The following is a 15386-nucleotide window of genomic DNA, read 5'->3' on the forward strand; positions in this document are numbered from 1 at the left end:
GACATAGGTAAATCGACTTAAAACCTTATTCGAGGGCCTAATTAATTGTTAAATGTTAATATCTAGTCATATATTCTGGCACACCCACTTTGTCAGTAGAAAAAGGCGCGAAATTCAAAATTTCTATAGGACAATCCTTCGCGCCTCTAAACTTTATTTAATTTGCCGCGTTTTTCTTCTGATGGAAATGGCTTGCCAAACTATATGCCGTCATATAGCGGCCGTCTCCATACTAAATAATACGGCTAAATATGGATGTCGTAGTATTTGTATGGAGACGGCCGCTATATGACGGCACCGCTATCCTAGGAAACCAGAGCATAAGTCATTATACTAATTTGATTGGTTTAGATTGCCTCGACGGCTCAGACGAGTCCGACTCGGCCTGCGCCGAGCACGTGTGCGGCCCCGACCAGTTCCTCTGCGCCTTTTCCAAGCGCTGCATAGCGGCCGCCTGGCGCTGCGACGGAGCCCCCGACTGTGGCAACAACGACCGCTCTGACGAGGCCGACTGTAAAGCTACAGGTATCTGTCGACCAGTTCTACACCTTGTATACAGCTACGGCTATCTGTCGACCAGTGCTACACGTTGTATACAACGGCCTGGAGATGCGATGGAGCCCCCGATTGTAGCAACAACGACCGTTCTGACGAGGCAGACTGTAAAGCTACAGGTTTGTCCAGTTTAGTCACTGACTCACTCATCGATCATCAAAATTCTAAGTTACTTCTAGCAGACACACAAGCTTCAAATTTTAAACATGATTAGTGTTAAGCACACAAAGTCAGGAAAAAACTGAAAGTAATTGCAATTTTAGTCTCACAGTATTAGATTTTGAACACACATACACACACACATGAACCCTGTTAAGATCGCATAAATAGAGCTTGCAATGTTTTCGATTGTTGATTACAAACTACACACACTAGACAGTGCAATTCGCATCGGAATTTATAATCAGGCATGTCAACTTTGCCGGAGATTATTGACCGAAATTTGATTTTGTTTGACCATTAGACCAGCGGTCGGTAACATGCGGCCCGCGAACCTCTCACTTGCGGCCCGTGAGCCTCCCTGGCTATTTAGTATGTAATATTGATACACGAAAATGTCTGATAAAGTCATAAATATTAAAAAAGGCCAACTTCGTTAACTACTGTACGGCCCTTGGCCGCTGAAAGGTTGCCGACCGCTGCATTATACCATTACATATCCTTTCAGAAAACGCAGAATGTCACCCGCTAATGTTCCGCTGTCCGAACGGCGGGTGCGTGCCTTGGGAGTACTACTGCGACGGGCGCGCCGACTGCGCTGACGGCGGCGACGAGCAGCGTTGTCGCGGCGTCACCCCTACACGGTGAGTGATTTAGAACTCTAATGCCAAGCAGTAAAGTCGATATTTGAATGTATGAACTTGTGGTGACTTTGAGCGTTTCTTTTTAAATTCGAGCAAACGAGACGGAGAGGCGAGACGAAATCGACTAATAGCATAAAGTAAGTATAGTATAGAGTAATCGGCCCATACAAGCCTCGCTTAGTTCCACAAAAATCCAAGAGATGTCACTCAGAGCACCATTGGGCCTAAATATATATTTGTGTTATTTCAAATCTTGCCAATTTTTAAATTAACATGTATAGTTCTAATTTATTTAGCATATTACAACAAAAACCTTTTAAAACATCCATTTACACATAGTAAATCGACGCAGAAAAAAATAAATAAATAATGGCATGAACTATTCTAAGCGCCATCTATCGCATTACTAGACAGTTAGTTTCTTGCCGTTGTAACACACTAAATAGCTCGATTGTTTGAGAAAGACTATCAATAGATGTCACTGTAGTAAATCCTCATACTTTATGATCATATCACAGACAACATATCAACATTATTAAGTAATAAATAATATAATTTTTCTCAAAAATGGACGGCAAAGTCGACGTTGCCGGTTAAAAAATAGGTCGCGAAGTGTGTAGTTTATGGTCATTCTAAAAATTAAAAAGTTAAAAACATTGCTGTCTCGATTTCGGGACTGCAATGTTGCATACAAATTCCATTATTAAACGAGTTCCAAACTTTTTAAAACTTTAAATGGCCATATCAAATGAAGGCATAGGTCCATTAAACAGCCGAACAGATGATCAGCACTTATTATTAATATAATGTTGGTACCGCGACTATTTAGGTGTCTCAAATACGTTGGCGTATTTTCAGCAGAAAAATACACTTCTATTTTTTTTAAAGGCGGCAAGCAAATCTTTTTAATGGTTTTACTTTTCTCTGTGAAAATTAGAATCTTGCTTCTGTAAAATATCTCTTGCACCATTTTTGAGAAAAGCACTATATATGACTCGGCTGGAAGGCTACTTGCTGGCTTCGGATTCAATTAAACGGACTCCCAAGGTCGTCCGTTTAAAACGAATCCTCAGCTTGCAAGTAGCTACTTCCGAACCTCGACAATAATGTACTATTGTTCTTAGAAACGTGATAATAATTAAAATATATTAAACCTACATGGTATCATCAGCCACACTGTTAAGTGTTAACTGTACCGATGTACAGTTAGGAGTGTTGCTGTTTGTATATTAATTTACTTAACCTTACGCATTACAAAATTGTCCTCATATAGCTATACATATATTTTAGGACAGTCTTACACTAATCGACCTACTTGGTAACAAAACATTGTAAATTCTTGAGTAGTTTGAATAGCAGGGCAGGTGACAAAAACTTGCTCAAAAGCATAGAAGGTAGCATCCTATAGAAGTGGTGTACGCGTGCCTCCGTGAGGGACAAAACATGTAAATTCGACCAATCATAGCGTCGCATTGCGCCGCTATGATTGGTCGAATTTATTTGTTATGGTGGGCAACAAATGAATTCGACCAATCACGGTGGTCAATTTACGGTGGGGAATAAAACAAGATGTGAGACTGTGACAAGGACAAACAATAATAGCGCTTTCGCTGCTACTCCTACTGAAAGATACATAAGACTATCCCGTTCTGTCAGTTATCCCCTGCTTCTATTCATGCTCAAAAGAGAAGAGACATCCGACATTTAAAAAAATATCCCTATATGTATGAGAGCAATAATACAATGTGTAAATGTAAATACATACATATCTTATATTTTATGATCATATCAAAGCTGGAAGTCCTAGGTTCGGATCCCCCTAAAAGTGTATTAATATGGTGTCCCATGGTGGTGGCCCATTTGTCCCCGCCGCCATACAAGAGGTGTGGACAGATGGGAATAGATATAGACCATTAATATATACACACACAATTAAAAAACAAATAAATGTCCTATGAGGATTTGAACCCAGGACCTCCTACTTCATAGCACATAGCAGAGCAGGGTCACTGTCACTACTGACTAGCTAGGAGGCCGTAGAAATAATATACAATTTATATATATTTAAATTAAGTACAGTCAGCGTCGTATAGTAGGTCGCATCCAAAGTATTCAAATAGTTCAGTACGCCATACTACCTACTATATGACGCTGACTGTACTTATATAACAATTAACAAATCAGACTGGCAGCCACAGTTTAATGGCTAATCTAGGATTAAAACTTTTTAGTGGCTTGCCATTATGTTCAAAACATTTAGCTTCATACCACATCAAATATTTAAGTTTACCGCCATTGCCCGCCAGCATTGAACAAATTGGTTGTTAGTGGGTAGACAAAATAAAGTCACTATCATGTTAAACATTGAATTTATTAATTGTATTTTATTATTTTTAAGAGAATCTTCATAGCATGTGTCTGTCCGTTGAAACAGGAATCAATCTCAACCATCTTCCACTCAAAATATTTTACTTGTGGTACAGTCGCCATCAGATATATCGGAGCGGCCAAGGCGCTCACAAATATCTGAACACGCCTCTATTGTCAGGGCGTTAGAGTGCGTGTTCAGATATTGTGAACACCTTGGCCGTTCCGATATATCTGATGGCGACTGTACAGAGATGCATTGACTATTTCATCTTCACTCTCTTGTTGCATACATTGTAACTTCTAGTGGCTAGAGGCTGGGTCCTGAAATCAGAAACATATTTTTTATATATAAAATGTAATAATATCACAATAAAGTTTAATACACATTGCCTTCACATTGGAGTCTGTTTGCAAACACTAACCATTGTATAGATTTAGACCAAGAAAAGTATGCAGCGATATTGATCGCCTGCGCAGTACATGTGTTATTTTAAATGTCAAACATCTTTGAAATTATGACGTACCTTTCTTCTTTCTTGCTCTAACTCTAAATACTTTGGAATCTTTTGCTTGCTCGGGTATCAATATTAGCATGGGGGGTTAAAATAAAACTTGACAATAGTTATTAGTGGGCAAGGGGGCAAAGCAGTTGTTTAACCGCTCATGCTAATGTTGATTCCAGGGCAAGCAGAAGATTTGAACTATGAGCGTAGCGAGTGGTTCGAGAAGTGGAATCTTGAGCGTTGTGAGAATTCAAGGCACGAGGGTTAAACAAACATTGCCACCTAATGAAACACAGAATTTATCACCATGCCAATGCAGGGAAAATACCAACTATAAAATACCAAAAAAATCAAATCCACATGAACATTATAAAGAATTTATAATTCAAAATCATCATTTAAAAGTAAATTCTACCAGCTAACATAAGGAAACTCAAAATTTAGATCTGATTACTTTGCCCCACATGTGGGATAAATCATAAATGCAATTTTCTCATTAGTATTTGAACAATCAAGGGGGCCTTTACCAGTTGGTGTGGTGATAAATTATTTAATTAACCTTTGTATTCAAAACAAACTTACCTGAAGTGTTAATTTTTTATCAATTTTATCATTTATTGGCAAACAGTAGACACTGTCAGATTAATATGTAGGTTTTACCATTAGTAGTGTTCCGTTACTACATCGGCAATTCACGTCATCATCACAGGTCTTTTCGTCTATTGCAGACGATTTATGCATTGCTGTTTAGACAACGGGTTTGGTGATTGTGGAGGCCGATGCGTGAGCGGCACGACCTCCCACATTTTGGGCACATGTCACGCTTAGCACAGTCTTTAAAGCGCCACATCGGTCTTCCAACTTTCCTTTTAGCATACCTACGCAACTGCACCAAGCAAGACACGTCTAGGTATTCTATTCACGTACTTGTACTATAGTTCAAATGAAGCTATAATATGAAATTAATAAGTTTGTATAAACAGAAACAAAGCAAAGGCAACCAACAAACGCGGTGCCGCTTTGTGGCGACTTGACTATTTGACAGTTTATTTTTAGTGTTGCCGTTGAAAGTTCTTTCTTGTCCCTAAATAGAGCTTTTATGATTTATTATTATACAATATTATTAGTTCAAATAAAATATGATATTCCAAAAGACTACAAATAATATTATATAGTACTTAAATTCCAAAATAATGATAATTATGCCTCAGTGTCCATTTCTGAGGGCCTACCGCGAACCACGTTCGACGTGTTGCCTCTCTGTCGCACTTGTAAATTCGTACGTAAGTGTGACAGGGAGGCAACACGTCGAACGTGGTTCGCGGTAGGCCCTCAGCTTTTTTAAGGAACAGGCGTATAACATTACCCTGAAGTAGGGGACTAATTTTAAAATAGCAATAATCATTACTTGATGCCGTTTTTGACGTTTCTGTGCACGCTGTTGTCTGTCTATACTTATAGGTCACATAATTAGTGATACAAACACCTGCCTGGTCAATATACGCAAAATTAGATATATTTATTCTAATTATAACAGAAAAAGTTTATTAAAACAAACATTAAATGCTTTTGTATAATAATTTCAGGTTTGATAGGCACGGGTTTTGCCATGGGAGAAGTTGAAAAGGAACGTTATGAAAACATACCTTTGTATGTATAGGTACTAAGATGGTACAAATCATGTACAAATCTGTTGCTTAAAAATAAAAGCACGACGCGACGTTGCCAAACTGCTATGAGTTACTGCGAAGCGAGTCCAGTTTAACTCGACAACGTCGCATCGTATTGTTACAATAGGGTATTTTCGTACTAGTCAAATCAGTTACTTTTTTATAGTTATTGCAATGCAACTTGTATCGTAAATTTTTAGAAGGCACGATAAGAGTGAATTGAGCATGAATTGAGGTATTTTATCTCATTAGGATCGAAAGAGCTCGTGAATTTGAGTACAAATAACACAAAAGTGGCAAAAAAGATCACAATATAAAAAATGGCAAAAAATAGTAGTTTTCGATATAAGTGCGAGAAGTATATCATTTTGCACGAGTACCGAGCTTTCGATTTTTCCGGAAATATACTGAGGGGCTACCGCCAAAACCGAAATTCGCAAATTGCGGGGATCTTTCTCTTTTACTCCAATGCAGGCGTAATTAGAGTGACAGAGAAAAATGCCCGCAATTTGCAAAATTCGATTTTCGCGGTTATAGCCCTGTCACTTACAACGGATGCCTTTGCTTTGATATCTGGTGGCGTTAAATTAACTCCAAAATCGTCTGAATCACTCATTTTTATTTAATAACTTATGCTTTCTTGGCAATTACTTACAAACATAAATCACTTTAAATGTTGAATAAAAAAGGCGGGAAGGGAATAAAAAAAGTTTTACTTTTAATTGCCATTTTTTTCAATGTGGATTCTGTTGTCACTGTTGTCAGCATTATGCCAATTGAAGAGAAATTGTATTATTAAAATTAATAAAATTAATTTTCAGAACATATAATTATACATGGTCAACCAGATCTTGACAGTAGAAAAAGGCGGCAAATTTGAAAAATGTAGGCGCGAAAGGATATCGTCCCATAGAAAATTTGAATTTCGCGCCTTTATTTTACTGACAAGATTTGGTTGACCAGCTATATGTAAAAAAACATGAATCTTTTGTTATTTCATTATATTGATAGATATCTAATTAATTACATTTATATTAAGTGTATAAAGTGTATTGTACGAACGTCAGCTTCATTCAGTCGCGCGTTGTTCAAGTAATACTATTGGGTCTCGAATAATACTCCTTTATGCCCAATCGCGCGTTGTTCAGGTGGGTCATTTATAAGCGGGTCTCGCATAATACTCATTTATTTAAAATGTATCAATCAGATTACTTTTTAGCACTAGTGTAAAAAAATCAAACTTTACGCACGATTTGCAGCTACAAAAACTAAACTTTTTGAGCAATTGGATTAAAAAAATATAAAGAAACGCTCAAGTACCAGTGGCATGGTGGCATATAGACGGACTTACGCCAGTAGTAATGTCTAATCCTTTTGCCATGCACCAATGGTAGCATGCGCAAAATTATTATGACAGGTATTTATTTTCAGCCGGTTTAAATAGTTTCGGCAAGACTTATGTAGCATTCTTATAATATATAAATATTATCATCACCACAGTATCGTTTTCCGAAATTACTTTATGGTTATACCGTTTGGCTACGCTATTTCTCTGTACCCTGCCTCTCCCTTCCCTCCCTGTACTCCTTAAGTGCCCGAACTCTCTTTACTCATACTGAAAGATACATAAGACTATCCTGTTCGGTCATTTCCTTCCACCCCTCATGCTTGATCCAGTTTTAAACTAGATTCATGATTTATTCAATACGCTATAAAGCGACATCTGTTGATTACTTCTAATCGTTGGCAACGACATATGTCTACTAACTTTCAATGAAGACGTATAGATGTCGTTAGGAATTCTATGATTTGGATGTGACACAGCGCCATCTTGTATCCATGATAGGCAACAGTGCTTTTTCAGTGACGCCATCTGGTAATGGTGCGCTTTTAGGCGGTCACATTTGAATGTATGGGATAGCAGCGTCTGTATATATGTAGTCTGTGCTAATAGGGAGAATTACTGCAATGTTTTGCCGCCAGAGTGCAGCACTAGCGCCTTTAGTAAACCATAGCGTAAATTATACATACTGTACCTTAAACTGTTTTTTTGGCAAGTTTTCACAGACAATCAAATATGACATTGATACATCAAGGCGGTTTGTTTACAAAGGGCCTACCGGGAAACGCGAAATCGAAACTCGGCTAACTGCCTCTTTAACGCTCGAATATGCAAGAGTGATACATAACAAAATTTCGACTCTTTCGTTTGCGGTAGACCCTTAGATTGTGACTTATTGTGGGAGTGGCGCCCCCTACGCAGAGTTTCGCGTAATATTCCCTATAATCAAGAAATTGACGTATTTGGTTGGTGTCTCCCACATTCAGCCGCTTGAGAAATCGATGTAAAATTATTTGGCTTGATTTGATTCTATTGACTCATGGTCGAATTTCATTCATGCAGGTTTTTTAACGTACTTTTTTTAAACAGGGACGAGGAAGTTACGAGCAAGAACAGCGTGTGTGAAGAACACGAGTTTCAGTGTGCGAATAAAGAGTGTATACGAAAGGTAAACTATTCTTTTTATCCTGGTACTTATTCTAACCATCAATCTTTCTTTAAAACATAATTCGTTATTGGTTATCTCAAACAATTCAACCTTAACTTGCCATATTACAAGCTCGCATTTAACCGTTAGAGCGGTTTCGCACTACGTCCGATCCGAATCCGTGAAAATATGATCCGAAGTAGCCGTAGAACTATTTCTATGGTAATTTACGTACTAGATCCGTCTGATTTCTTTCCAAAATCGGATGACGGAGTGCGTAAATTACCATAGAAATAGTTCTACAGCTACTTCGGACCATATTTTCACGGATTCGGATCGGATTCAGATCGGACGTAGTGCGAAACCGCTCTTAAAGGTGGATTTCTTTTTGCCATTTTATATCAATACTACATATTTAAAAAAAATTACAAATATAAAGTGGACGATTGTATCATTCAAAATTAGCTTTGATTGAGTTTACGGATCACAATAAGTATTCCAAACACATTGTCAATCAATCAATCAATCAATCGTTTATTTGCAGATAAAACATAGTACAATGCATGCAAATACAATTATATAAAACATTACACCACCGGTAATGTCAAAATTAAACACACAAATCAAAAGAATACGAATCCAATACAATTAACAATAGGTATTAAAATGTCTAATTTGAATTTAAACCATTGTCATCTTTACATCTACAGGAATTCCGCTGCGACTACCGTCCAGACTGTCTCGACAGCTCCGACGAAGCTAACTGCGAGTACCACCGAGCTACCACCCGTGCCCCCACCACCCCCGTTACAGATGAGTGCGTCGCGCCTTCCTTGAAGTGTGACAATGGTTCCCGCTGCGTACCGCTACTGCAACTGTGTGATGGGAGTTATGATTGTGCTGATGGGTCTGACGAAGCCGATCGCTGCGGTAAGTAGACTATTAAAATATCCTGGTTCATCAATATAACTGCTGTAACCAGTGGAGAGGCACTCCTCCTTTCGGGCAAACTCGGCTACATTTCTCTCAGCATTGCTCTGAGCAATTATTAGGGTTGCCACTTGACGTCCTTTTGCGTGTACGACCACAGATAAGATAAAGACTTGAATTTTGACAACCCTAAATAGCCGAAAGGGATAGTGCTATACATTAGAACGGGATAGCATGAGTCGTCCCTGAATCACTGTCAAACTTCGGTTTTGTAAGTGACCTTTCTGTATGGTATTGCTATTATTTGTTCTGTGCTGTTGCTAAACTAAGTGCGGAAAACACCCTGTTACCACCTCTACTCCAGACGCACTCGTCCTTCGTTGTAATATGACAGTGGGTCGCGTTGTGTACCGCTACTGCAGCTGTGTGATGGAAGTTATGTTTATGCTGATGGTTTGGATGAAGCCTCGGAATAATAAACCAACAGGAACCGCCATTAACAGGCGTTCCCCTCTGCCAAAAGTCGGCGGCCGCCGGTCAAGGAGGTTATATAAAACTAGTTGCCATACGTCATACGCCATTCAGCAAACGTCAGTCTAAGCGGAATGTTAGGAGCAGAAAATGCCGAATTGTAGCGTTTTCTCCTGTAAAAACCGATCGGACACATCTAGCGTACTTAAAGAACACGTTTCTTTTCATATGTAAGTACTATTACATGTAAATATTATCAAATAGTGCACTAATTTAGCAAAAAACTAAAAAACATTGTCAGTCTGAAAGTGATACCACTTCATGGTACTAGATCTAATTTAGGGTAATATTTAAAGAAGACTTTCTAAATATTCATTAGGTATACCTAACTTCTAATTTGCGTTGCTTATTATTATATAATTTATATATCACATTATTTTTCTATAACACCTTATTTTTATATCAACATAATCCATTCAAAGAAATAAATAGTATAAATCATAAGTAACGTGATATTACCGATCTGGTCATTGTGCTAGTTTCCGTCCATGCTCTAGTCTCTAGTTTTCGTCCACATGACAAAATAAATAAAAAATAGCAAATTAAATATCAAATATGTTATTTGCTAATCAGCAAATAACATATTTGATATTTAATTTGCTACTTGCCAAATACATTTTTTATGTAGATAGATACTCGTATATTGTCTCTACATTAAGGATTGCTTTAAGTCCAAATTTTTGCAGCAATGTAGATTTATATTCAATTTCTTCAAGTGGACTAAAACTAACGCACCTACCCTACTACTGTTTGAAAATTCATTTTTCTCTTAGTTTCTATCGTATATTTTTTATTCTACATGTCCAATATTTGTATTGTATTTTATTTATTTTAAGGTATTTACTGCCGTCATTTTCCATAAATAGGCACTTTTAATTTATTACTCTGGTATCACTCTACCATAGTTAGCGATGGGACACCATAAAAACCAATATCGATAAAATCTATATGAACATTATAAATATATTGTTATTTTGATTTATTTTTTTAGATTTCCGAAAGATGCGATAAATTTTAAACATAAGTAGTTTTCAGCTTACCAAGCCATCGAAAACCTAAAAATATTGCAATATCAGTCACGTTTTAAAGTTCTAAGAACTGCATAAGTAAGTTTGTAATTCCATATAAATATATGCTATTACAAAGTTACTGTTGCAGTTCCTACAAATAGTACCTAGGTAAAGTAAAGGTACACTACGATGATAACCGACTTGGTTTCACATTAGCATTACATCTCAAAACTTTTTTGTAGTAGAAGCGTTGCGAGACTTGCACCTTTTTAGGGTTCCGTACCAAAAGGGTAAAAACGGGACCCTATTACTAAGACTCCGCTGTCCGTCCGTCCGTCCGTCCGTCTGTCACCAGGCTGTATCTCACGAACCGTGATAGCTAGACAGTTGAAATTTTCACAGATGATGTATTTCTGTTGCCGCTATAACAACAAATACTAAAAGCAGAATAAAATAAAGATTTAAGTGGGGCTCCCATACAACAAACGTGATTTTTGACCGAAGTTAAGCAACGTCGGGCGGGGTCAGTACTTGGATGGGTGACCGTTTTTTTGCTTGTTTTGCTCTATTTTTTGTTGATGGTGCGGAACCCTCCGTGCGCGAGTCCGACTCGCACTTGGCCGGTTTTCACATGTAATGTTTTTGATGGTTATAATTGACTAAAGCAGACAGTTAAAATTCAGTCAATAAAATATCGACAATATTATCGACAAGTCCCTCGCACTTTTACGTTTACTTAAAACTGACATCATCTCGTTCACGGACAGGGTTGTCTGTGTTTGTTCTTGTATTTGTGTGAATATAGTTTATGCTAGTGTTTGATAATTTTGTCGTGTGCGTGTGTAGCGACGCATGCAAAAAATGCATTAGTGTTTACATTATTTGTGTGCGTTCCTCGCCCCCCGCGCCGAAAACGGCAGAATTTTTCACATAGAAATTAGTGCGTGTCACCACTCCATATTGGATTATTCCTCCGAGGATGAAGCCGATCACTATGGTAAACAAATTATTATAGACAAAAATAGCACATCCTGGTCACGGCACCAATATGTAGCTATACTCTGTCTAAACTGCAAGATACACAGTGTCACCATCGCGCCTTCGCTGAAATATAATAACGCCCACCCCCTAGGAGTTGTATGATGGAAACTACTATTGTGATCAAAACAACATGTAAGATATTGGTCACGGTGCGCCAAATTGTAACTATACACTGTAATTCTCCTAGCGGTGGTGAAAATACCCCAAAGACGGGCTGGTTTATTTGTCACTGCAGGCTCCAGATACCGTGAATGAACTTATGCTTTACTAGCGACCAATTACACAACAAATTATACATAAACCTTCCTCTTGAATCACTCTACCTATTAAAACAATCGCATCAAAATCCGTTGCGTAGTTTCAAAGATCTAAGCATACAAAGACAGCTGGAAGCGACTTCGTCTTATACTATGTAGTGATGGTTCAACGTTTTAACATCCAATGGTTTCTGCAATAAGTTTCTGTGTACAGGCGAGCCCATGTGCGTGGCAGCGGCATGCACACACGAGTGCCACCCCACGCCCAGCGGAGCGGTGTGCGCCTGTCCAGCAACGCTACATCTGCAGCGCGACGGTTTCACTTGCTCCGAGCGACACATCTGCCACGACTGGGGCGTGTGTAGCCAGGTGGGTTTCTGTGTACAGGCGAGCCCATGTGCGTGGCGGCGGCATGCACACACGAGTGCCACCCCACGCCCAGCGGAACGGTGTGCGCCTGTCCAGCAACGCTACACTTGCAGCGCGACGGCTTCACTTGCTCCGAGCGACACATCTGCTACGACTGGGGTGTGTGCAGCCAGGTGGGTTTTCAATATAATAACACTATCATGTCTTTTTTTAAGAAGCAAAAATTGTATAGTACATTATTGTCGAGGTTCGGAAGTAGCTACTTGCTGGCTGAGGATTCGTTTTAAACGGACGACCTTGGGAGTCCGTTTAATTGAATCCGAAGCCAGCAAGTAGCCTTCCAACCGAGTCATATATAGTGCTTTTCTCAAAAATGGTGCAAGAAATAGAAATATTTTACGGAAGCAACGTTCTAATTTTCACATAAAAAAGTAAAACCATTAAAAAGATATGCTTGCCGCCTTTAAAAAAAAAAGAAGTGTATTTTTCTGCTGAAAGTACGCTAACCTATTTGAGACACCTAAATAGTCGCGGTACCAACGTCGCACTCATAAGTGAGAGCGAGAAACAGATATCTCTTTGTCGCTCTCACTTATGGGTGCGACGCTCCAAAGTCGCGGTGCGGTGCGATAGTCTGTTATAATAATAATAATTAAAAAATTAAAAAGTTAAAAACATTGCAGTCTCGATTTCGGGACTGCAATGTTGCATACAAATTCCATTATTTAACGAGTTCCAAACTTTTTAAAACTCGTTAAATAATGGAATTTGATTTAAAATAGTGAAGGTAACAGACACAATAAAATACAAAATATGTAGATCCGTTTAATGTGTAATTACAAATGGTTCTTACTGAAGCATAACAATATTATGTAATTTGTTTATTATTAAGTTTTCTTAAAAAATTTGTAATTTTTTTTTGTTTTTTGGGGAGGGACGACTATAGGGACAGATTACGTGGTCAGCATTTCCCCGCGCTATACGGAATGCCCGCCGCGCGACTTGCTCCTCAGTTGTTCCCCGGCTGTGTACTGAGAAATACACGTTCTAATTAAGTATTCCGGATTATCATTTATATACTCCCAGATAGTTAATTCCTATAACATTGCAGTCCCGAAATCGAGACTGCAATGTTTTTAACTTTTTAATTTTTTGAATGACCATAAACTACGCACTTCGCGACCTATTGTTTAACCTGCAACGTCGACTTTGCCGTCCATTTTTGAGAAAAAACATTTAATTCTTTCGTTTCGAACTTCTTTCTCAAAAGCTGCGAATCTCTCCATTCCTTCCTTTGAAGATTCGTACGCTTCTGGTAAGCTTCGGTAGCTTAGTGAAGCTCCGTGTAGTGAATAGACGTCTCGAGCGCTTACGTCATGGTGACGTCACTGACAGTTGGAGTCAGTCGATGTCAGACTGCGAACAGAGTCGGTCGTACATACAGCGTTATGTTTGTGTTGGCGAACCGTTGGAAATACATTATATCGTATGATTTACTGAGGTAAATGTAGTATTTAAACTCCGTAAGGTCGCAAGTTGGAGTGTTGCCCGAAGCGGTGAATTATTCGTTTAATATAATTTTTTTAATGTGTATATTTAAAAAGATTTTTCATTATTTTGTTATGCCCACAGACATGTCAGCCGCAGAAGAATCGCCACAAATGCACTTGCTACGAAGGCTACGAGCTGGCTGAAGACGGGTTCACGTGTAAAAGCACTGGTATGTTTACACTGCGGTCAGGCGTGGCTCACTCCAAGTCGCTACTAGTACATGCGGCCCACACCAAGTTTGGTGTCTAGCCATAGTAGTTGCCGCGCACCGCTACGGAACGGATGCCTGCTCGCGTTTCCGCCACCAAGCGGTCATATCTGTCGTAATAGACGCGTTTTGTTAAGGGGCGCACTGATTAACAGTCGGCCGGACGATATCGGCCTATCAGTTTGAACAAAAAGTTGACAGTTCCGAACAACTGACAGGCCGATACCGTCCGGCGGACTGGTAATCAGTGGGTCCCTTTAGAGAGTGAATCTTCTGTACCTAGTATTATTATTTATTCTGTGCTGCTGTCTATGAAAACCGGCCAGTTATAAAAATTGCCCTGTAAAATGACTTTCATCCATGATAAAATCTATGATCCTTCGAGCAGATGTTGCAATAGAAAGTTTTAGTCATCTATCGACAGGTGGCAGTAAATTTACTGTGGCTACAAAAATTACTTTTCACAATCCGCCTCTCTTCTCTTTGGTAATTGGTATTGGTAGCGGTGGTGGCCGAGTGGATATGACGTCCGACTTTCAATCCGGAGGACGCGGGTTCAAATCCTGGCTCTTACCAATGAGTTTTTCGGAACTTATGTACGGAATGTCATTTGATATTTACCACTTTTCGGTGAAGGAAAACATCGTGAGGAAACCTGCATACATCTGCAAAAAAATTCAAAGGTGTATGTGAAGTCCCCAATCCGCATTGGGCTAGCGTGGTGACTATAGCCCAAACCCTCTCACGCATGAGAGGAGGCTTGTGCCCAGCAGTGGGACGTATATAAGCTGAATTATATATATATATATATTTATATTATATAATTGGTATTAACAATTAAACTATTTCAGAAAAAGCCACGCCTCTCCTGGTGTTCAGCAACCGGCACGAAGTCCGCGCGGTGGAACTGCCTTCCTTAACCTCTCGAGCGCTCATCTCCTCTCTCAAGAACACCGTGGCTCTTGACTGGAAGCGGACGGGAGACCAGGTCACCTTATACTGGACGGATGTGGTCGATGACCATATATACTCTGGCACCGTCCAGGGGATAGGTGAGACAACAGTCTAGCATCATCTCATTCACACAGTGGCTCAGGAC

The 15386-nt window shown here is 39.1% G+C and overlaps 1 protein-coding gene across 1 annotated transcript in view; it reads left to right on the top strand.

The window, feature by feature from the left end:
- Window positions 1-15386, top strand: part of LOC134658214 (prolow-density lipoprotein receptor-related protein 1-like) — a 197808-nt gene that overhangs the window by 52798 nt on the left and 129624 nt on the right. Inside the window, 7 exon segments of the mRNA XM_063513823.1 lie at window positions 352-525; window positions 1223-1358; window positions 8333-8411; window positions 9101-9320; window positions 12374-12528; window positions 14161-14248; window positions 15139-15339. Coding sequence (XP_063369893.1) covers window positions 352-525; window positions 1223-1358; window positions 8333-8411; window positions 9101-9320; window positions 12374-12528; window positions 14161-14248; window positions 15139-15339 — 1053 coding nt within the window.

The sequence above is a fragment of the Cydia amplana genome, chromosome 21 (genome assembly GCF_948474715.1).
Source record: "Cydia amplana chromosome 21, ilCydAmpl1.1, whole genome shotgun sequence".
Taxonomy (NCBI): Eukaryota; Metazoa; Arthropoda; class Insecta; order Lepidoptera; family Tortricidae; genus Cydia; species Cydia amplana.